The sequence below is a fragment of the Choristoneura fumiferana genome, chromosome 17 (assembly GCF_025370935.1).
Source record: "Choristoneura fumiferana chromosome 17, NRCan_CFum_1, whole genome shotgun sequence".
NCBI lineage: Eukaryota > Metazoa > Arthropoda > Insecta > Lepidoptera > Tortricidae > Choristoneura > Choristoneura fumiferana.
The window spans coordinates 16,058,944-16,083,031 of record NC_133488.1 but is presented as its reverse complement, the minus strand read 5'-3'; the positions used below and the strand labels follow the sequence as shown (position 1 = coordinate 16,083,031).

The window sequence follows — 24,088 nt, the reverse complement described above, 5'->3', positions numbered from 1 at the left end:
AGCCAAAAGAACAATAAATGAATATCAACCTTTTACTTTGCTCCTCCGCTGCCGCTGTAACAAGCCAGACAACTACGTCTGTGCGATACTTATGTGTTTTCATTCAGAAAACTGGCTGTCCTCCACTTCCATCTAAGTAAGTATACTAAAGTGCTTCAAACGCTAAAAGTTCATTCATAAGGCTAGAACAAGAATACGTCATCGTCACGAAAAGTTTATTAAATCAAAGGGATAGCGAAAGGAATAAAGAGATTGGGCATTGTAATTTGCAGAGAACGGCCGGAACCTTGAAGTTATGCATAATATTTATCACGTCATATTTTGAATTAAATATGAATTTATCAGCTGAAACACGGATAGTCGAAACATAATAGTATAGTGTAATCTCTTCAGCCCAAAATTGACATTAAGAATATACCTAGGTACTGATTTAGCAGCTCTAGAGACCAAAACAGAGAGCAATGATAAATGTTCATATTATAAGTTCTAAATCTAAGTGTTTATATTATAAGTTTTTTGTACTGCTTTATGGTGTGCAATAAAGAATATTTGTATTGTATTGTATTGTTCATCAAGTTCAAAGTTAGTGAAATCACATGTAAAAGGTTTATGATAAGAAGGCCAGCAGACGGGAAGCTGAGTTTGTGGTAGGCAGGTGAGGAGATTGTTTTGTACATAGTATTAGGAAATAGTAGGGTCAAATTTAAAGAATGCCGTTTTTAAACCCGGAAAATTTATTTGTTTATTTACACACTTACAAGTATTTTACAAGAGCTATGCCTAACATAATAGTGTAACTACTTATATCGTTATATTATTTACATATTTATATCTATCTCATCCTGCTTATAGCATATTATAAATAATGCAGACATCGAGAATTCATTCAATGAACAAGAAAACAAGTCAATGTTTTCCGCTATAGATAAACGTATGCATGCAGTTAATATTATTATTATTACTATTCATATTTCTGACTAGGTAGTACTGATTACTGCTATTTACTACTAGGTAGGTACTACTGATACTTGTTTGAAATCACATCTGTTTTTTGAGTGTTTTAAGGTTTCTTAAATTAATCTTTAATATTGCAGCAGGTGATTGGGTTGTTTTGACTAAATACTAGCCGTGAATGAAACCGTGGATATGAAGCCGTAGTGGCCTAGTGGTTTGACCTATCGCCTCTCAAGCAGAGGGTCGTGGGTTCAAGCCCCGGCTCGCACCTCTGAGTTTTTCGAAATTCATGTGCGGAATTACATTTGAAATTTACCACGAGCTTTGCGGTGAAGGAAAACATCGTGAGGAAACCTGTACAAAACTGCGAAGCAATTAAATGATGCGTGTGGAGTTTCCAATCCGCACTGGGCCCGCGTGGGAACTATGGCCCAAGCCCTCTTGTTCTGAGAGGAGGTCTCTGCCCTGCAGTGGGACGTATATACGCTGGAATGATGATGATGATGATGACTAAATACTCCCATAAATGTTTTTCAGGATTCTTTAAAAGAGTTACCAAATAGCAAGTTTGGTTAGCAAATGTTTCCATACATTAATCGATGCTCCATTCTCTGAATTTTATTGCCTAGAATTTGACTTATTCTTCTGCACTTTGAGTGTATTCACAAGAATAGCATTAAATACATGTAGAATTTATTATTTATTTAATGATAATTGCATATGTTGAAGTAAATAGAAATACTAATCACTCATGTCAATTTACACATTAATCAAACATCAAACATTGTTTACATTATTCAAATAATTAAATTAAAACTACCTATGTATAGCATTAAGTATATGCAGAATTTATTATTTATTGAATGATAATTGCATGTGTTGAAGTAAATAAAAATACTAATCACTCATGTCAATGTACACATTAATCAAACATCAAACATTGTTAACATTATTCAAATAATTAAATTAAAACTACCTATAGGTCGGCCAAATAAGTGTCTATTAATTTTAAACAAATTCCTATCAAATGAATCTGCGCTAAAGTCAAACTTTCAATTTGACATACTTACACGTCTATTGGCATTATTGTTTTATGACATGCAAAGCATTATCAACTTCAGGGTAGTAGACCACATATTTGGCTGATGGTACATAAACCTTAAATGCTTAGGTACATACTACGGGGGGTACTTTAAGTAATTTGTTTTAGTCATCATGCGTCATCTGGGGCTGAAGACAGAGTGTTGTGGCGCTCCATGGAAGAGGCCTATGTCCAGCAGTGGACTGCTGTAGGCTGATGATGATGATGATGATCATCATGCGTCATCTAGTGATTTGATTTAGTCATCAAGTCAATCATGTTTTAGTAATCAAGCTAAATATGGTTGGGATTTAAAGAAATTAATAGTTTCGTTAAATTTCACGGCCTCTAGTACGAGATTTGATTCCCTCGATTGTACTTCTTGTTAATAAAGACGCTTGGGTAGCAACTTGCTTTGGCAGTTTCGTAGGCGCACATCAGTGATATTATGGATATAACATTTCGGATCTGGATATGGATACGGATATATGTCAAACATAATACCGGTTTCGGTTATGGTTACGGATGTTAAATTTTTGCTTATTATCCGATAGTTTCGGTTTCGGTTACGGATATTGTATTTTTAAGGAAGTGTAAAAGTAAAATACAAATAGGTATAAATTAAAATACAATAAAAAAATACAAAATAAAAACAACCTAAACCTATACTTACAAAGTAAGGCTTAAACTTGTTAAACACCTACTCGTATAATTTTGTAATTTTTTATTGTATTTTTATTTATTTTCTTTTCTACAATAAACAGTTTGCTTTCTAATAGGAATATAGATGACTTGACTTTAATTTTATTGTAATAGTTACGAGTCGTAAATTACGACTTAGCAATAGAAAAATAATAAACAATAGATGCAGAAGACGCGCGCGGCTGTTCTGTCGGCTCAGCCGGGCAGAAAAAAACATGTCGCATTTGACTCTGCCCCTATCCGAAACTATCCGAAATTTTTATATCGGATTCGGTTACGGTTACGAATAGTTTTTTATTTCGGATATCCAATAGTTTCGGTTACGGATACGGTGCTCCATAACATCCCTGGCGTACATTTTTGTTAACGTTTTCGCATGGACTTGTACCTAAGGGACCTTTCACACGACGTTTTTTTGTGCTCTTTTGTATCGATACAAACGCAAGTCGAACGCTCAGCAAACGCAAGGCGGCACGTTTTAACCTTACACATCACACGCCAGAACCGATATGGCGGCGTTTTATGATATGCCTAGGAATTTCATGATCTGCCTTAACTGGCCAAATCATGAAATGGCGGCGTTTCATGATATGCCTAGGAATTTCATGATCTGCCCAAAAGTCACTAGGCAAATCGTTAAACGGTGAGTTTTGAACGATATGGCAGATGTCCCTTAGCCAATTCATGAAATGGCGCCATTTCATGATATGCCTAGGAATTTTGTGATCTGGCGGATTTTACGATCGGCCGCCGACAGATACAAACGCCACGTGTTTCGAACGCAAAGCCTTTGTATCGCGTCTGTAAAAACCTTAAAATCATTCACAGGGATGTTCAGTCAAACTTGGCCAACCATCAGCTGGATTCCGGATTAATTTGAACACACCTTGTATATTTTCATAATCTACTAGCTGTTGCCCGCGACTTCGTCCGCGTAGTATTCGTTTATCACTATACCGCAGGAACTAAGCAATTTTCCGAGATAAAAACTATCCCTTGTCCTTCCCCGGGACTCAAACTATCTGTGTACCGAATTTCATCTAAATCGGTTCAGCGGTTTAGACGTGATTGAGTAACGAACATCCAAACACCTTCACAAACTTTCACATTTATAATATTACTCGTAAGTAGGATATAACACAATGGCAGGCGACTATCAGTAGCGAAATTAAAATAACATGTCAATAAATTAATTTATTTCAGTAGATTTTGGCATTCAAATGTAGTAGATACTATACAATACAATTACTCTTTATTGTACACCAGAAATAGTGAGCGACAATGTTAATACTTATTAGAACATTCTATCTGCTATACATAATGTAAGCATACGGAACTAACTAAGTACATATATAAGCTAAAGTCTTAAAAAATTCGAAATAATTCATTTTGATTACCGTAAACTGCTACAATTTTGCCCTCTGGCCCCAACATTGCCTGATTCGATTTAGAGTCGATAACTTAGCACCCTTTAGGTTTTAAATCTTTTATCCCCCCATAAAAATAATTCCCGTGTGGATAAAAGTTTAAAACCTATAAGAGTGCTAAGTTATCGACTCTAAATCAACTCGGGCAATGTTGGGGCCAGAGAGCAAAGTTGAAGCAGTTTACGGTATCAGAAAATATTGGGTAGGTATTTGAAGTTTCGCGTGACGTTACGCCATGTGACACGTTTTAGCACGGCGTGACATCATGCCCCCCCCCCCACTTTAGAACTTTGACGCGCTTCAGCTTTGTTATTTTTCGTTTGATTGAAAAAGGAAAATAACGAGCCCAATATCTTCAGATTATCTAATTGACAAACTATACTTCAAACTAGGTAATTAACCAAATGTAAACAAACTTCAGGTACCAGATTTGGTAAATTCAAGGATTTTAAACATATTACATATCTATCATTGTAATACAAACTAGACTAGTGTATTTTAATACAGAAATGTTATTGTTTAGATGGTTTAATGGGGGAATTTCAATATTTAAGACACCAATTGACGTTGTTTTGTTTACATTTTGTTAAATACCTATCCAAACCAAGTATAAATAGAATACTTAATATTTTTTACCCAGCGAACTACCCCATTGTCTATACAACGCCATGGGGATTACAGCTAAGGTCCTTATCACACTTGCGTGTAGCGAGCATATTTTGTATGAAGGCGATCACGCAACGAGTTCGCCGCTAGTACACTCGTATAGTCAAAATTATCTAAATATGGTTCATGTCAATCCAATTTATAGAAAGGGTAAACAAAGTCGCCATTAACCCGACCACAGACATTTAATGATGTGAAAACCTAGAACCTATTGCAAAATAATTAATCTGTTCAGTAAATCGATTAATTTATTATTTACAATACTTGCTTTAATTCCTGCTTATTTTACCTATCCTCGTTTCGCCGAGCTATTTCCACTAAAGATGAGCGCATCATTTGTGAACTAGGATAGGTAATTGAAGCGTTTCTATGGGCTCATGACAAACACATTCCTCGCAACGCCTCGCACATCTCTGGTGGAAACGCAGCCTTAAAGTAACACCACATAAGATTGGCAAGTAAGTTAACGCGGTGACTCAGTACTAGTACCATAGCGTCATAAGTGCCAATAGTGAACGCACTCACTTTGTCTGGCGTTCCAAGTACCAGGAAGCTTATGCATATTACTTATTCTGTGGCATAAGGGCTGACGCGGTTTTCAAGGAGCGGTGGGTGCCTATTGATACGTAGATTTTATCTATACCCACGCCTGCAGGCGTGCGCCCGTTCCGTGCACCCGTATCAGTTAAAGTAGGACCTAAGAGATCGCACAGACTGGACTGGACAACTGCGAATTAACGGTGAGTGGACGGGTGCCCGCCCCGCACCATACCGTATAGTATAGATAGCTTGATTAAACGACCAAGTTACCTCAATATCTAGTAGTTATAGGTACGCTATATCTAATAGCGTCTACTTGGAATGTAGTGTCCACCCATTACAAGCAGTATCTGGGCGACTGAGCTCCGCTCGGGCTAAAACTCGGTAACCAGCGTTTTCCCAGAGATAAGACCAAGCTAGATCGATTTTTCATCCCCAAAATCCCCTACATACCAAATTTCATCGAAATCGTTGGAGCCGTTGCCGAGATTCTGATTCTATTTGAAGAATTGCTCGTTTAAAGGTATTAGATAGATAGATAGATTAAGCATCTACTACTTAAACATCTTGTCTATGGTCTCAAAATCTCTCAATACACTCAAACGCACCATTATCACAACCCTTTTCTGGATTCAGCTCTTTATTTTTCGCCTCCAACTTCTTTTTAACTTTATGCTCTTTAAACTCCACTGTGAAATAGCCGGCAACGCCCAATAACATCATGATTAATAGAGTGTAGGTCTTGGCACTGGTTCTCAAGTAGGGGGAGATGACGTAGGCGATGATGTAGCCCACAGATTCCCAAAGTCTGAAGTTGGAGAAGGCCGCTTCCTCGCGGCCCGGGAAGAGGATGCCGTAGTAAGCTGGAAAAAGAAGATGTATGCGTTTACTAAATATGCCATTTCCAAATTGGCTAATTCGAAATACATTTTTTTTCTAACTATTTTTAAACGATATAAGTTGATAGACATTGTCAAAGTGAAATTGTCACATTGACGAGTAAAAATTATGTTTTGTCCACCCGTAGCTGACAAATATAAGATGTCTCTAGAACCAAAGTGGCACCACAGGTCAGGCGTACAGTCACCAGCACCAATATCTGACACAATAAAGCGTGCATAAATATCTGATACGACTTAATTTGAGGGTCGGTAGGACGTGTCAGATATTTTTGCACGCTCCGCTGTGATATGCATGCAGGTGATTGTACACGACCAGACTGCCATCAGACCCGTGGCCTGGCCCCGGAACCACCGTGACTGTCCAGCTATGGCGTGTATTGAGGGTAAGCAGCGCTAAGTATGTTGTTCACCCTGGAATTGATCCACTGCACGCCAATGCTGTCCAGATGTCAGCTGTCACTAGATCCAAAGTGACTCCATTTTGGCTCTGTGCACGACATCAGCGCCACCTAGCGTCCGCAACTTTTTTGGCTCTGATGCTCTGACGTTTTGAAATTTCATCGCGACATTGTGACAAAAATTAAACCTATAACGTATTAATTTATAATCAAAAATTACTGTGATACCGTGAATTGGGTGGATAAAAGGTTGTGAATTCATTTTTGGTCATTAAAATTAAATGAGGTTAGTAAAATTTATTCAAAAAGTGTGTTTTATTTTCGTTATGTCAGGGTTTGTTTACTTCATGTTTAGTTGTACTTTTACTGTAAAACGAAAAGATAAAGCTATCTTATTGGTTCCTTTGAATAATAGTAAAATTATATAATTGTTCTTATATCGCTAGTAATAAATTAAATATCGTTTTCAGATCAAAATGAATATCATTTTGAAGACTGGTTTAGTGAATATCACACAATAAAAAATAAAAAATCAATATAAAATTTCAACCACAAACCGTTTCATAAGGAAAATTGTTGCTGGACATGTCGATGATGTAGAGGAATTAAGAACAAAACAGGGACAGTGTTAAATAATTCAAGCTTGCATCATAACACAAACATCTATTACTAAAATTAGGTAGTTAAAGTCTATACAAATTGCTTTGTTAATTGCAGATTCATATGAGTATGACAGATGACAGAGCCAGAACTATTTCTACTTTTGGCCACTATGAGCGCTGCGATAGATTTTATCACCCCCACCTAGTACTTCGCACCCTCCCAATAGGCATACCGTTGATCTGCACCATCCACACGGAGTCAGCCAACCCCCACAGCACGGCTATAGCGTACATGACCACGCCGCCGCCAGCGTGCACGCGCCACGCCAGTAACGTCACCAGCAGCCCTGCGTGCACTACTGTGGCTGCGCAAATCAAAGGGATGCGCCCTGAAAGCTGTTAGAACTGGATTTAAGCCAAATTGATTTTAGATTAGGTACACGGGGTATGCAACGAACCAGTGTTCGCGAAATCGACAACGTTTTTTAAAAACTGTTCCATCATTATTTTACCTAATTGATGTATATTTTACATTAGTGAACCGATTCAAATAAAATAATCACTACTTAAATGTCAATCTAAAGAAATGACAACAAATCCTTCTATAGATAAGCCGTTTATGAAATTAGCGCGAACAAATGCACAGACAAAAGTTTTGAGTTTTGTTATGCTAATAAATACCCCTATATTCTTAATGCACAGATACCGACTTGCTATAGACTTATTATATGTCTAGATATGGACAGCTTTGTGGTAGACTCCATTAGTTGGATTTCGTCTCATCTTATTTGGTTGTTTGTTAGGCTCTTCGAGCAATAGGCTTCAGATTGCTGAACCCTACCGCACTTTGAAACTGGTCATAGACGAGCATTTCCCTAGTTTTTGCTTCACAGTAAAGTAGATTATTCTAGCCTCCTTACCTTAGCCAAGTACCCAGTGACGACGCAGCCGATGGCATCCGCCAGTCCATACGTCACCATGACGAAGCCAACGGTGCCTGTCCCGATGGCGCACGACACGAACGACTGGTAATTGGAATCATTCATGAAATCATCAACATAAAATGTGTAAAAATTTCTAAATGTCAAACGTACGATCAACCTTGTAAGCGTTCGTAATTAATTTATATACATGTAAATACTTTTGTTATGTGTTTGTAGTCAAGGGCTCTAATAAAATACAGCCAACTATTAAAAAATATCAATTATCAAAGCATATTTTCAGTACCTAATAAGGGGCGTTCTAAACAGTCGTCTTTTTGATTACACAGAGAAACTTAACACACATGAAGTTCAAAAAACTCTCAAGCCTGGGTTCAAACTCATCTGATTGAGAATCAAAGGTCAAACCACTAGGCAAAGGTGGCGGATTGTTTGTGTCGATTATAAATGTTTAATTTTATTGATATAATATACTATTGCAGTTACCGCAGTAAAATCCGCGCCAAAGAACGCCTGTTGCATTCCTATAAAGACGTTGATGACGATGAGCAGCATCTGGTTGGGTTCCACCAGCAACCGCAGCGTCACCGCCAGTAGCGCCACCCCGGACTTGCCGCCACCAGATCCGCTGCGCCCAGAGTCGTATCTGGTGGAACAAAGGAGATCCAGTCGTTTCTAATTGCTAACACTTAATTTTTTTGAGGATCATAGAGGTGCTATAAGAAGGGACTTTTTGAAATTCCCTCGGGGTACGGCATAAAATGATTTGTATTTTCATTTTAAGGCGGCTCAATCTCCGTAAGAATTATTATCACTAGCATGAAATTTTAGTATTTTCCTCTATTTCTGGGTCGAAAATTGGACAAATCGTAAAACTTATTTTTTTGGAAAATGAATATTAGAAAATTTTGGAAGACTATATCTTGGTAGTTATATTGTACATAATGTATAGGAGCTGGTTTTAGTTTCTAATTCTGGCAAATGTAAATAAATATCATAATTAAACAAAACTACTTTAAAAATGCAAATAATATATTTTTTTAAAAGCGCATATCTATTTTAGGACATAATAAAAAAAAAAAAATAATTTAAGAAATACGCAGTGTGTCTACTGCTTCGAAGCTACCAAATAAGTCCGCATTTAATTATTCTTTCGAAGCTGTAATGAATATAAATTAGGTACTGGTAGTAGTCTAACAACATATTAATATAAATACATCAGAGCTAGCAGTTTGCGACTTAAGCGGTGTCTAGTGTGTAGTACCTGTAGTAGTATATATTACGATTATTTACCGTCTCATCGAGTCGACTCCAACAGCGACAATAAGAGCTGCCCCGGCCATGCATGCGAGATAGATACCTGGAATAAAAATTAAGGTTCAGGGCTGTTTAATGAAACATTGTTTAATTAATGATTGTAAGTAATTAAAATCCGTGAAATCCAATGAACAAAATCTACAACACAGAAATGAGCTTCCTAATCAAATAAAAACTTCAGAACCGTTTTACTAGTGTTTGAGTAAGAACTAGAGAAATTGTTTGAATACAAAATATTTGAAATAAAGGCTGATGGCGAACTGAGGAAGTAGGTATTGACTTACGCGATCTCATTTGTCCATCTCTTTCTATCCTCATCCAATACCGTTTGAGATATGTAAAAACGATTGTGAATAATTGTGTGATATATGAATTAAAAAAATTGTACTTAAGTAAGTGCTGTAAATTGTAAATTCTCTGGTCTCCGCGATACAGGCCCAGAGTCTAGTGCGGAGTCCGCCGATGAATCTAAATTGTAACCTTGTTATATTTCAAATAAATTATTTCTTTCTTCTTTCTAAATAATTACAGACAATATGGCCTCTGATATACCTAAATAGATTTCATTAACATGTAGCGGCTGCGACCCTGCTTATTGTGTTATCTGTTGAAGGCTTTCCAGCAACACTGTTCGTCTACTAATATGCTAACACTCTAAATCAGGGATTCCCAACCAGTGACGCGCGTCCCACTTCACGGTGGCTTCAGCTGTATGTATATAACTTTTTATTTAAATTATTCTTATTCTCGCGCAAACCGACTGCATGTTGAAAATTATCTCCATTGTAAACACACCGACTCGACTAAGTACTATAAAGCCACGGATTCACCAATTGATTTATAAATACTTTTGTGTGTTTACCCTTCCCGTACTGTGTTAAATGTGCCGCGAGACAGGCGCAGGCTGAAAATCAGCGCCGCCGGTTGTCGACCGGCAGCATATGATGCTGAGCCTGAGCCTATTGCCACATATTTGTAACGTGTCTGTTGTTTTTTATTTTTGTATTTTGTTATGTTCAGTGTATTTTTTTATGTCTTTTTTATTTTATTTTATTTATTTATTTAAAGTCTAGCCGCAGCGCTCTCACTAACTGGCTAGGTAGATATAAGTACATAGGCTGATAAACACATTACCTACCCTCCTATGCGTCACGCAGTCGAGTAAGAATAAAGATACTCATTTCTATTATTATTGTTTGTTTAATTTTCTTATTTCGATTCCTCATTTTGGCCCATGGGGGCTTAATATTTTTGCATAACGTTGGGTGAAGCTCATAGGGTTAGAGCTTGGGAATCTCTGTTCTAAGTAGTAGTTTGGCTCACCAGCGATGGTCTGTATCTTAGCCTGCGGCTGCGACTGCAGCACTTCCCCGGCGTCCTGGCTGGGCAGGAAGTTGGCACCGCACACCAACGGGATCATGGTCTCGTTAACGGCCGTCACCGCCGCTGCGTTGTCAGATGATGACAACACTGGAAACAGGCGATGATTTGAAGTCAGAATCGACAAAGAACATCCGTTCTATACCTTTATAATTATCCTTATCTGTATAAGTATGGTTACCCGTTGTCTAGTACCCATAGTACAAGCTTTGCTTAGTAGGTCAAAATTGGTGTAAATTGTCCCATAATATTCATTAATTTATTTATTATCTATTCGACTATTTCCACCTCATCGGCGTACATCATCCGATGCTTCTTTCTTAGTAAAAATGAAAAAAAATAGTAAAAGTTATTTTACATTTATTGAATCCACAAATTATCGAAGATTTTATATTAAAAAAAAAGATTAAGGGGCTGTTTCACCATCCATTGATCAGTGTTAACTGACGGTTAAATGTGATGCCGTCTCCGTCTATTCGAACAAAACAAATAGAGACGGCATCACATTTAGCCGTCAGTTAACACTAATCAATGGATAGTGAAACAGCCCCTAAGTGTAAGATGGACTCGCGTACCGAAGAAGGTAGGTACTATACAAATGTGTACTCTCCTAAGCATGATGTATGTACAGTCACCAGCACTAATATGTGACAAACAAAGCGTGCATAAATATCTATCGAAAATACAAACTGAGACATGGAATGCACAGAAAAACCAGAAAAATAGACCAGCGCTGGAAATCGAACCCAGGTCCTCAGCATTCCATGCTGCGTGCTATAACCCCCACACCACCGCTAGACTGGAGTCTAGACATAAATTTCTCCTATGCATACATATCTTAGGTTGCTTTTTTCCTACTACGCTACTTAAGCGGCAGCACTACCGACATCTATGTTCCCAGCGCTGGTCACTTTTTCTGGTTTTTCTGTGCATCCATGTCTCAGTTTGTATTTTCGATATGGTTATCACGGGATAACCATAAAAGTAACAAATTTGGAGTTGGAATTAAAAAATACAAAAATATTTAAAAAAACTTATTCCAGGGCTGGCATGACGTGTCAGATATTTGTGCACGCTCCGCTGTGGCAGATATTAATGCAGGTTACTGTACGCAGTGTGGTGAATGATCCCAAATCAGCTTAACAACTTACAAAAACTCAATGGCGTCAACACAAGAGACTGTTGTTTATAAATCGAAGCAGGTTAGCTCCAGTATAAGATTCGACTTACCCAAAGAAGATATGAGGTTGCCCCACACCTGGTTCATTTGGAAGATCATGAAAAACAGCCCCAAAAACCGCACGAGTAGCGCCTCAGCCGGGATGCCCGAGATCTTGCTGTGCACTTCCGATACCTGTGATAAAAATTGGTTTCACAAAAATAATCTGGAATATTTTAACCAGTAGATAAATAAGTACGTAGACGCCCTTGCAAATATTATCATTCAAGTTCACTCATGTCACTTGTTATGTCATCTCAACAATTTGTAATTGAAAATTACCTAATGAACTACGTGGATTCTATAAAACTCAGAGGTGCGGACGGCATTTGAATCCACGATCCTCTGCTCGAGAGGGCGTGTAGGGCTACAATAAATTTTCTAATAATCATTTTCAAACTATGTGTTTTGACTATTTTCTGATTTCGATGGTCAAGTGAATGAAAAAGAAGTGAAAGAATATACTTAACGACTTACTACGACTACCTTTTACTTACTTACGATTGTGCAGATTTAAATCCAAATAAAAATATTTGAAACTCCGAGTGTTCCTGAAGAACAAGCAAGCGACAGAACCGCGGCTACGAGTACGGTTATAGCAGGTCAGCAAGTGCTCGGTGACTCACCACAGAGATGTAGGTGCACTTGGCGCACCACAGCGGGCCACCCCCCAGCCCCACCATCAGCCCTGCTGGTATCATGGTGTAGAACCGCGGCCACAGCTGCGCCGCCATATAAGGCATGTAGGTCACAAACGATAGCGACATCGCCCATTTTGTGCCCATCCACCTGAAAAAAATAATTAAATACGAACTTCAGTCGCGTATATTTCGCCCAAATTTAATTACATATTATTTAGAAAGCGGCAAGTTGCCGCCTTCAAGAATATTTAAAAATTATGTGTCCATTATCTCATAATCCTCGGTAATCCTGTCCACAGCATCCCCGCCCACCCCATGCCCCAGCCCACTTCATGTCGGTCGTTTCCTGCTTGTCAATAGTTTGGCAACTGTCACGACGCTATCCGCTGCACATCCTCCTGGTGTATCAGGGGATAGACCTAGATAGTAAAGTTGCACTCATATCATTTATATTATGGTACCAAAAGCCTCTTCATGTTAGCTTCGGCTCCAAATGACCAGGTCCCCATGGGCCCGTGATCGGAAACCCATATCAACAATAACAATAATTAATTATTATGTGTTGCCCAGTACAAGGGTATACAAGCTTTGCTTAGTTTGGACATCCTCCATTGGTGTCAATTTTCCCATTGCTTGGTATTTATTATTTGCTCTGCTATAACTTGGCTATATTATAAGTATTATAACTGGCACTTGTCACTATGAAAACTTGCTAATTTACTATTTTTCCACATGACATTAAATTCGTATAGATCAATTATAGTTCATTGTCTATTGTCGTTCTCCATACGCTTACAGAATATAAGGTGTATTTTACAAATAAAACTAGCTTTTGCCCGCGGCTACGCCCGCGTGGAATTCGGTTATCGTGCGCTGTGCTCTCGGAAACTGTGCATTTTTCCAGAATAAAAAGTAGCCTATGTCACTCTCTGGTCCATAAACTATCTCTATGCCAAAAATCACGTCAATCCGTCGCTCCGTTTCGACGTGAAAGACGGACAAACATACACACAAACACACACACTTTCGCATTTATAATATTAAGTATGGATTATTTAATCAATAGTGTAACTATAAATCTTACTGTCTAGTTGTTGAACCATTAATTAAATGATGAATGAAATGAAAAACAATGAACAATTAATTAAAATATAAAATGTTGTCGATTAATTGCTCAGTGAATGCATACTCCAACTTACTTTTTTCCTCCTATCGGTACATTCTCTGTCAGTACCTACATAAAATGAAGTTTAATTAAACCTACACAGTTAAAGAAAAATAAACGAAAGAAACTTAGCCTTAATGTGACTGACATTTACTTTTCAAAAATAGGTCAAAATCGACCACCTTTTTGTGGGTAGAAACCATTTTCGGCGTTCGCATGTGAACTGTGACCATCCTCTTAAGTCGCCATCAATGGGTGCAGAATACGTACTTGATAACAGCAACTGGCAGAAATATGTTGGAGAATATAAGGCCGGCGTACACGGCGGCGAGCGACGCTGTGCCCAGGCCCGCCTCGGCGTTGATCGAGCTCTGCAGGTTGGCCGCCCCCTGGAATGATAATAATAGGAGTATTTATTTTCAGTTTTTTTATTTTTTATTTTTCTAGCCTACAATAGTGTCCCACTGCTGGGCAAAGGCCTCTCCTCTTGATCTCCACACCTCCCGGTTCAGCGCAATGTCAGGCTAATCCCTTGCGTACGCGTCTAATTCGTCCCGCCATCTCCTTTTCGGTCTGCCTCGCCGTCGATGGCCGTCCTCCGGTGCCCAGCCCACCAAGTGACTGTGTGAGCCCACCTCTGTGGGTGCATGCGACAGACGTGTCCAGCCTAGTCCCACTTCAGCTTAGCAGTCTCTTTCCCAACGTCGGCTATACGTGTTTTTGAGCGCAGCGTAGTGCTTCGGACTCTATGTGTCCTGTCCCGTTATTAATCCTTGTCCTTTTCAGTTATTAATAAAAACTATATAAGTTGGGGTTAAAATTGAGACCGCTATGACCTACAAGTATCAATTACCAAAATTATGACGCGCACGATCTCTTACGGCTTATTCGACATTAGTTTATTACCTGTAAATACTTACTGCTTACAAAAACATTTTGTTTTTCTAAGTACCCAAAAAAACGCAAATAAGTACAGTCACCAGCATTAATATCTGCCACAGCGGAGCGTGCAAAAATATCTGACACGTCCTTCCGGCCCTAGAAATAGAGCCGTGTCAGATATTTATGCACGCTTGTTGTATCAGATATTGGTGCTAGTGACTGTACGACCCCTGAATATTTATAAATTCGCTCAAAAATTTCTCAAGACGTTTAAAAATATATTCGAACAAAGGGAACCTTGTGAATAAAATTAAACAAAAAAAAATGTACTACCATTATAGGTACGTTATGAACTTGGTTAATAATCCACAGTTGATCGTGAAGACGTAACCAGAACTTAAGCTAACAAATTTATTTAATCGGCTAGCGTTCCGCACGTGAGGGTTGTGTTTTTTTGTTTTTAGTTTCAAAAAAAAGAGGAGGTTATCAATTCGGCTGTATTTTTGTATCTATGTATCTCCTCATTTCTGATTCGATCCGGTAGCGAAACCCCCAGCACCAATATCTGGCACAACAAGCGTGCATATATAATATCTGATACGACTCTATTTCCAGGGTCGGAAGGACGTGTCAGATATTTTTTCACGCTCCGCTGTGGAAGATATTAATACTGGTGACTGTACGAGTAAATAAATAAAGAAAGAAAGTAAAGTAGTAACACCCCTTGGTGGCCTAATGCTTTGACCTATGGCCTCTCAAGCAGAAGATCGTGGGTTCAAACCCAAGCTCGCACCTCTGAGTTTTCGAAATTCATGTGCGAAATTACATGAGAATTACCACGAGATTTACGGTGAAGCAAACATCGTTGGATAACTGCACACACCTGCGAAGATATTCAATGATTTTTGTGAAGATCCCAATCTGCACAGGGTCCGCGTGGGAACTACGGCCCAAGCACTCTCATTCTGAGAGGAGGCCTGTGCCCAGTAGTGGGACGTATACAGGGTGACACCAAGACGATGCCACATGGAGGGACAGTATCTTAAATATTGTAGATAGACGATGTTACTGAAAGCTAGGAGACTTCGTTTTGATTTTAAAAACAATTTTAACTGCATTCAAAGATTTATGAATAATCGCCTGTCTGAACCGGGAATCGAACCCGCCAAATAGTAATGAAAAACACCCGTAATTTTACGACACCAATCGAAGGGCTCTCTCTCTACATCTATCTATACTCGTACATAATATAATAAAGCTGAAGAGGGTCGAAAGTCTGTACATGGAAGACATTAAGTAAAACAAAGTTGGCTCCGGATACTGAGAATCGATAACAGATCACGTTCCAACAGTTTTTAGAATTTTTGTTTGTTTATCTGTTTGTCTGTTTAATTAACCGGGCATCACGTGAGAACGGCTGAACGGATTTTGATGCAAACTTTACTAATCTGTCGAGAAAATCCCCAGCCAGGTTATAGGCTATAAAATTATCAAATGTGGCCACAGTGACTGGAATACATAAACATAATCAACTTACACTATAAGCAGTGAAATGCAGCATAAAAGCCACGCTGATAACGACGACATTCTTTACGATTCTCCAAGTTTCTCCAGGCTTCAACGGGCCCTTCTTCTCCACGTTCTGCCCTTTCGACATATTGAAACACTTCACTTCACATTCACATACACATATAGTATCCAGTAAAGTTTGAGTCCTTTTAATGTCACGACTTCATGCTGAAAATAAGTAATAAAGTACCTCTGAGCTATTTTACAAAACGTGATTTTAATTTAACACGCGCGGTGGTTTCCATTTGTCACGCTTTTGTATGTTTCTTATAGACGGAGAGCGGACTGCAAAATTTCGTACCCACTTGATCTTCTTCTTCTTCTTTGAAGATTGTACGGAGAGCTGTGTCCGCCTCTACCACCGACGCGGATGCCTCAATGTGACCACGACCGCTCTACCAAGAGCGACACGACCTACTTGATACCGCGATGAAATGCACAATGGTTTCCCATAAAACTGATGCTAAGTCCGAATTTGATAGTCTGCCGCGGCGGAATCTGCCGAAAGTACCAAAAAAATTGTCACTTCCGGTGCGAAAAAAGGGGCGTTATTTAACCCATCTGTTACTGAAATAATAGTCATGGCATCAGTTAGGAATTTACTGGTAGATACAGAAAAGCGAAATATGTCAGTATTTTTTTTTGCCGGAAGTGCTTGGCAGACGCTCTCAAAGGTGACCATCAGGACCCCTAAATATACCCATCTGCACATGATACCAGCATGAAACCAATTCCAGTCGGTATGTATGAACCCTCATTTTCGGAATAGCCATTTCCGCTCAATAGACATTTCAATTTTCATAAATTCGGACAAAGCCGGATATTGGTGGAGACCTTGGGTATACCATTAGGAATAAAGTGTCAAAAGTTGATCCCATATGTGCAAAAAGTTATTCGGGGTCAAAGTTAAAAATTTGACGTTATTTGTTTTTTATTCGAAAACGGTAAGTTTTATCAAAAAGTAGCCGAGGCATAAATTATAGATCTTAAAATTATGTACAAAAATGGTTTTAATACTTTTTTTCTAACAATTACCATTCCTGAGATATCGCGATTCTTAAAGTTGAACGAGTCACGTTCTACATGATAGCACATTTATGCGGTTGCCACGTATGCTTACAGGGTGAGGGTAAATCGACCTATTCCTTGAAAGGGCTTATTTTAGAGCTTATTTGCAATGTTTTTGGCCAGTAAACCAGGGATCGAAATTCAGTAATTTTAGTTATTCAATAGGTATGAATCCTTATTTCCGAAGATATAAGCCTGCCAAGGCTTTTTCTACCGAAACACCTCGACATACGATATTATGTGAGCAACATCCCTGGATGCCGCAGTTTGGAATTGTACAGATTACGGAAATTTTAATTACATATCTACTAGTGAAAAAAAAACACCCGTAGATATTTTTGGTTTGCTCGGGCTTCAACTCGTTAATAAACGTGTTTCCAGAGATAAAAGCAAAATAGATCGATTTGTCATACCCGAAAACCTCTACATACCAAATTTTATCGAAATCGTGGGAGCCGAGCGTTGCGTAGCTCATGCATCCTCTCGCTCATTTAGAGCGAGAACGCGGCGATCCGACGCCCCTTTTACTCGCACCGCGCCCTCGCACTAGTTGCACTTTGTTTATTTTTATATATACAATTTTTCTGTAAATAATTTTCCTCTTCTACTTCTATACAATCAATTAGGGTGTTTCATTCAACACAACCAAACATACCTAAAATACAATGCAATGACTCTTTATTGTACACCAGAAATCGTAAGCACTTATTCTCGCATGTCAAGGTGTTTCGGCAGAAAAAGCCTTGGCAGACTTATTTCGATCCCTAGTTTACCGGCCAAAAACATTGCAAATAAGCTCTAGAATAACAACTTTCAAGGAATAGGTCGATTTACCTGTAAGCATACGTGGCATAAATGTGCTATCATGTAGAACGTGACTCCTTCAACTTTAAGAATCGCGATTACTCAGGAATGGTAATTCTTAGAAAAAAAAGTATAAAGACCATTTTTGTAGATAATTTTAAGAAGGCATAATAAATAGTGACATATTTCGCTTTTCTGTATCTACCAGTAAATTCCTAACTGATGCCATGACTATTATTTCAGTAACAGATGGGTTAAATAACGCACCTTTTTTCGCACCGGAAGTGATTATTTTTTTGGTACTTTCGGCAGGTTCCGCCGCGGCAGACTATCAAATTCGGACTCAGCGTCAGTTTTATGGGAAACTATTGTGCAGTCCATCGCGGTATCAAGTAGGTACGAAATTTTGCAGTCCGCTCTCCGTCTATTACGTGTAGCCGTTCGTCTTTTTTAATACCGTTTTAATGGTTTTTATTCAATATTTGACAGCACAGACGCAATTCCTGACAACTGAGTAAACGAAATCTTAACCAATTATAGTGCTAATAATATTAATTTATTTCAATATAGAGCAGAGAACCACAGATAAACATTCAGTATCCACGTGACGATTACAACTACCCGCAAATACGTATTTCATTATAAAACTCAATCTGTCAGGATAGTGGAGGAGGTACGTTTAAGAACGATCTTTCATTTATCTGTTTATTGGATAAAAAGCATTTATAGCCAATTCTGTATGAAAAAAATATATATAAAAAGTGGGTTGGCAAAAAAAAATCCGGCCAAAGTATGAAAACAAAAATAATTTAAATAACACTTCTTCGGGCAGTGGGTTAAAAAATCTACAACCATCATACAATTTCAAACGTCAATTCGCTATTGTAGCTGTTGCACAAACTTATAAGATTTGTACACGGCGGATTTCTCCATGTGTTTCGGCAAGGGAGCAGCTTCACTATTCTGGTAATAAAACATTGTAAGTAAGTACTTTTGTTAGATTAAGTGAGGAAAGAAAAAAATATATATATGACCAAAGTTCGGCTCAAAGTACACAGTAAATAAACATAACAATAACCTTTTTTTGTGCTGAAAAGCACACATAAGAATAATAATTATTATTACATATATTTGGAATTATGTGCACCTACCATTGTTATAGTTTTTTTGAACAATAATTGGAGAACGTAATATTTTTTTATAATGATTTTGTTCAATATTGTGTACTACTTGTAGACTCATGGGCAAGCACTAACATTATAGACTTTCCATTACGAGAGGTGATAAAGGTAATCTGGAGCGAGGCTGATATATAGGAAATGTGTCCAAAGTAACACAAACGGCTGCTGTTAACATACGTTATTAGCATGACTGGGTCACGATCTAGCCTTAACTCAATACCATCCACACACGACTACCTATTATAGAGTATTTATAAGTTAATGCAGAAGAAAAAATAGTCAATAATATTTATATCGTATCGTACTAGTATTGGAATAAGAAAAATTCTTATGTCGTTCGGAAGTATCAAAATAGTAAAGGGTTGCGTCTGATGCTCTGGAAGGCATCTATCTAGCTAATACCTACCTTTAATGAAACGAGCAGGTAAGGTATATAATCAGAATATCGGAAACGCTCCAACGATTTCGATGGAATTTGGTATGTAGGGATTTTCGGGGATGACAAATCGATCTAGCTTGCTCTTATCTCTGGCAAAACGCTTGCAGCAATGCTCGGTCACCCATACTGTATGTAATCTACAATAGTCCTATGTACTGGAAATAATTAGTTATAACAGTATATTATAATGAACAATTAAATTTAGTTTCTTCTCCCTTATTACGGCTTGGGTCTTATTGAACAATAATAATTAAGATTATTAAAAAATGCCTTAACAGTAAATAAATAAAAATTGAAACTAGTTCTATGTGACGAATAAAGTTTATAAAAACTTTGTGTGTAGTTTGTTTGCGAAAAATAAAGAGGGTACTTGGGGATACACAATTAAAATTTACTACGTTTTTTTGGTTCGTTAGTCTAACATCTGGTACCATGATGAACGGTTGTGTTGCTCTGAGGATGAACTTTAGTTGAGTTCGAAACGCGTCTGTGTAGTGTGGTGGTGGTGATAGTCGGGTTTCTGTGTTTTTTGTATATTCTTACAGTGTGGAGGTGGATGAACACACATTTGTTGCATAGACGTAGCTATCATAAGGTCGTGGGTGAGCAAAGAAACTAAACGAAAGGACACGGAACGGCCGGCAGCCCCGACCCGGAACGTATATATAAATAATTAATTAATAAATAAATATCACTGGACACTTGACACCAATGAGGGCTATCGCGTATTAATTCGCCGCTAGAGGCACACATTTTGACATAAAAAAACACACTACATCACAACAAAGACACAGTAATAGTAGATTGTGCACCAAGCAGAAAGTTATTTAATATTTTACCGAGTGCCGATTAGGAGCCCGAGCGTCAGCGAGGGTTTTAAAAGCACGAGGGCAATATAAATTACTTAATGCGAGGCGCATAATCTGCTTTTCTTTCAACTATTACAGGAATAATACTCGAAAAAAAAACTCATGCTAAATAATTAATAGGAAAGAAATGTCACTAGCACTCAATGATTCCATTTTTGTTAGTTTACATTCGCACTCTCAAAAAATGTCGGGTGGCACTATTTACCGGCACGGATAATACCGACATGGAAATACCGACATGATATTTTGTGATACGCCCATAGAAACTCTTGTCAGTTTGACACCAGTTTGAGAGGTCTCCGAAATGTCAAATATCACTGTTTTTGGATGAGCTACGCGGGTTTAGCGACACTAGCGACATCTATGCTGCGCTGCTTAAGTGACTAAATAAGAAAACAAACAAGCATAGGAGAAATTCGTGTCTGTATCACTGTCCAGTGGTGGTGTAGTGGTATAGCACGTGGCACGGAATGCCGAGGACCTGGGTACGATTCCCAGCGCTGGTCTTATTTTTCTGGTTTTTCTATATTTCAGATTGTATTTTCGATATGGGTTTTACGGGATGCCCGTAAAAGTAACAAAAAATTGGAATTGAAACAAAATAAATACAAAAAGATTCCAAAAAACCAAATCTTAATCTGCTTTACATGGTCAGTCTCGTAATGACAAACTACGAGTATAAGTTAGGCTTTAGTAGTTATGCGGATGTTGTGTACGTACATAATCTTTTAACTACAACCTTGATAACTGAGATGCACCGTAATTACACGGAACATGGGTTAATAAAGCTAAAAAAAAAACACATTTATATAGTTTTTTACCTAACTGTAATTAACAAAAAGTGTTGTTTTCTGCGCCTGCTGGGCTACTACGAAACTCGACACTCGAAGTTCGTGTCGTGCGGTTCCTCTCGCTCTTATATTAAATAGTATAAGTGTCAGAGGGACCGCACGACACGAACTTCGAGTTTCGAGTTTCGTAGTAGCCCTGCAGTTTTTTTCTTGGTAGGTACAGTCGCGGAAACTGAATCAAGAACCAGGTTGGAACCTTTGTACTGCTAACACTGCTAATGTCAAATTGTCAGGCTTAGCAAAGAATAAGCTGTCGTAGCCAGCACCCGAAGATACTGCCCAATTATGTACCTCAGTCGATTATACGCCATATTTTTTTTATTTTATTCGATTGGATGGCAAACGAGCATGTGGGTCTCCTGATGGTAAGAGATCACCACCGCCCATAAACATCGGCAACACCAGGGGTATTGCAGATGCGTTGCCAACCTAGAGGCCTGACATGGGATACCTCAAGTGCCAGTGATTTCACCGGCTGTCTTACTCTCCACGCCGAAACACAACAGTGCAAGCACTGCTGATTCACGGCAAGATTAGCGAGCAAGATGGTGGTAGCAATCCGGGTGGACCTTGCACAAGGTCCTCTACCACCTGCAATATAAATCCTCCTGCAAATATTTCCTGTTATGAAAATATTTTGTGTGATCAAAGTAGGTAAGTACCAACATTTGGGACAATTCTAATACAATGAATGTTAGGTATTGCTTAACTTTATGCGGGCTTCCATAGCGAGAGAATCTGGACGGGGTGTATGTAGCCACAGAATATATAATAGTAGGTACTAACGTACTGAACAGCTCTACCTAGTAGGTACCTCGGGAACGCGCGACTGTCTACGCGTGATTGCCCTCGCGCGCAAAACGCTGCGTCTGGACCGGTTCAGAGGAAGTTAGCAGTAACTTTTAATTTAATTCTACCACAGAAAGTGATTTAAATTCGACCTTTAACTTCAACCTTAATATTAATTTGGACAAAGTGAACCGCAGTTATTTAAAATTAAATAATACCAATATAAAGAATACTAGAACCGTACACAAACAATGATCATGCTTGGGTAAATAGGTCGATAAATCACAGAGATAAAAGCTTTCATAAATATTTACTTAAACTACTTAAAGGATTAAGTAGTTACCTATACGGAATATATTGTATTGTATTGCACACACATACACATATACATAGGTACATATACTAGTACACATACAGTATAGTTCACATATAGCAGTTGTTTGTGTAAAGAATTGCTTTATTATATCAGACATGCACATAATTTTTTTTTTTATTTTTATTATTTGCCATTTTTAGTTATTTTAGTTTTAGGATATATTTTGGTATTCATTATACAGTGGTGCCTAAGATTGGTCGTCTTATTATTCTACGGAACCTTAGGATCCACAAACTATATGTAGGCAACTACAAGTAGTATACTACATAGTTTGCTAATGTCATTCGTATTGCGAGACAGAAAATCGATTTTCTTTTCCTTTCTCATATAAATCTTCAGGAAAATGAAAAAACCGACTACCTAGTGCGAATCGGACTCGCGCGTGAAGCGTTCCGTACCTACCATTATCTATACAACATTAGACATTAGCAAAAAAGGGGAAAAAAACACGTTTGTTTCATGGGAGCCCCCCTTAAATATTTATTTTATTCTGTTTTTACTTAGTATATTTTTTATAGCGGCAACAGAAATACATCATTTGTGAAAATTTCTACTGTCTAGCTATCACGGTTCACGAGTTACAGCCTGGTGACAGACAGACGGACAGTGAAGTCTTAGTAATAGGGTCCGCCGTTTTTACCCTTTGGGTACGGAACCCTAAAAACCGACCGAGTCCCAAGCGACATTAACATTCTAGTATTATACTGGCTTCATTAATTCTTTCGGAACACTCCGAATAACTACGCCATCAGTAACCCTAATATATTATATCTACTAGGGATTTGGCATCATATTTCCGCAAATTAAAATCAATCAAGTGCCGATACGGGTCACGTTATAACTAAATTACTATTTTTGTTATAATTAAGTGATCCTAATGTGTGAATTTGTTAACAGGATTTAGCTTTTTTATACTAGATTAAGTTTTTTCTACTTCAAATGGGAATGATTAGTGGTTTCGGTTTCTGTTTAATAGGTAAAAAACTCTAATGCGTTGAATTAATAAACGAGATTCCGTAACTGCGATGTATCTTTGACATTATTAAATAACCGGTCAAGTGCGAGCTAACTATTCATAATTAGAATTACATTTATTAATAGAAATATTTTTGTTAGGTCATTCTGTCTGTTCCAGCTTTAAGGGTAGACGAATAGTATGATGTCCAGTCAAATATTTTATTCAAAACTTTTTCCACTATTCCCACCATGACACACTTTTCCAATAACATTCAATAGCCTTTGTTCTGCAGGAAACGATCCTACAATAACGTCTATCATATTATTGTATCTTGTGTTGTGTATAATCTTCTTTAATAAAATTAAAT

General features: G+C 38.1%; 1 protein-coding gene across 7 annotated transcripts in view; it reads right to left on the bottom strand.

The window, feature by feature from the left end:
* Positions 1-522: 522 nt before the first annotated feature.
* The window catches only part of LOC141436895 (UNC93-like protein), a 29,057-nt gene continuing 5,491 nt past the window's right edge, over positions 523-24,088 (bottom strand). For all 7 annotated transcript variants that reach the window (XM_074099998.1, XM_074099996.1, XM_074099995.1 and 4 more), the window contains 10 exons: positions 16,355-16,554; positions 14,206-14,324; positions 12,756-12,918; positions 12,141-12,264; positions 10,854-11,000; positions 9,507-9,573; positions 8,700-8,859; positions 8,193-8,297; positions 7,506-7,668; positions 523-6,233 (listed from right to left, as the gene is read on the bottom strand). In XM_074099998.1, coding sequence (XP_073956099.1) covers positions 5,950-6,233; positions 7,506-7,668; positions 8,193-8,297; positions 8,700-8,859; positions 9,507-9,573; positions 10,854-11,000; positions 12,141-12,264; positions 12,756-12,918; positions 14,206-14,324; positions 16,355-16,474 — 1,452 coding nt within the window. In that variant the 5' untranslated portion in view covers positions 16,475-16,554 and the 3' untranslated portion in view covers positions 523-5,949. The remainder of the gene's footprint in view (positions 6,234-7,505; positions 7,669-8,192; positions 8,298-8,699; positions 8,860-9,506; positions 9,574-10,853; positions 11,001-12,140; positions 12,265-12,755; positions 12,919-14,205; positions 14,325-16,354; positions 16,555-24,088) is intronic.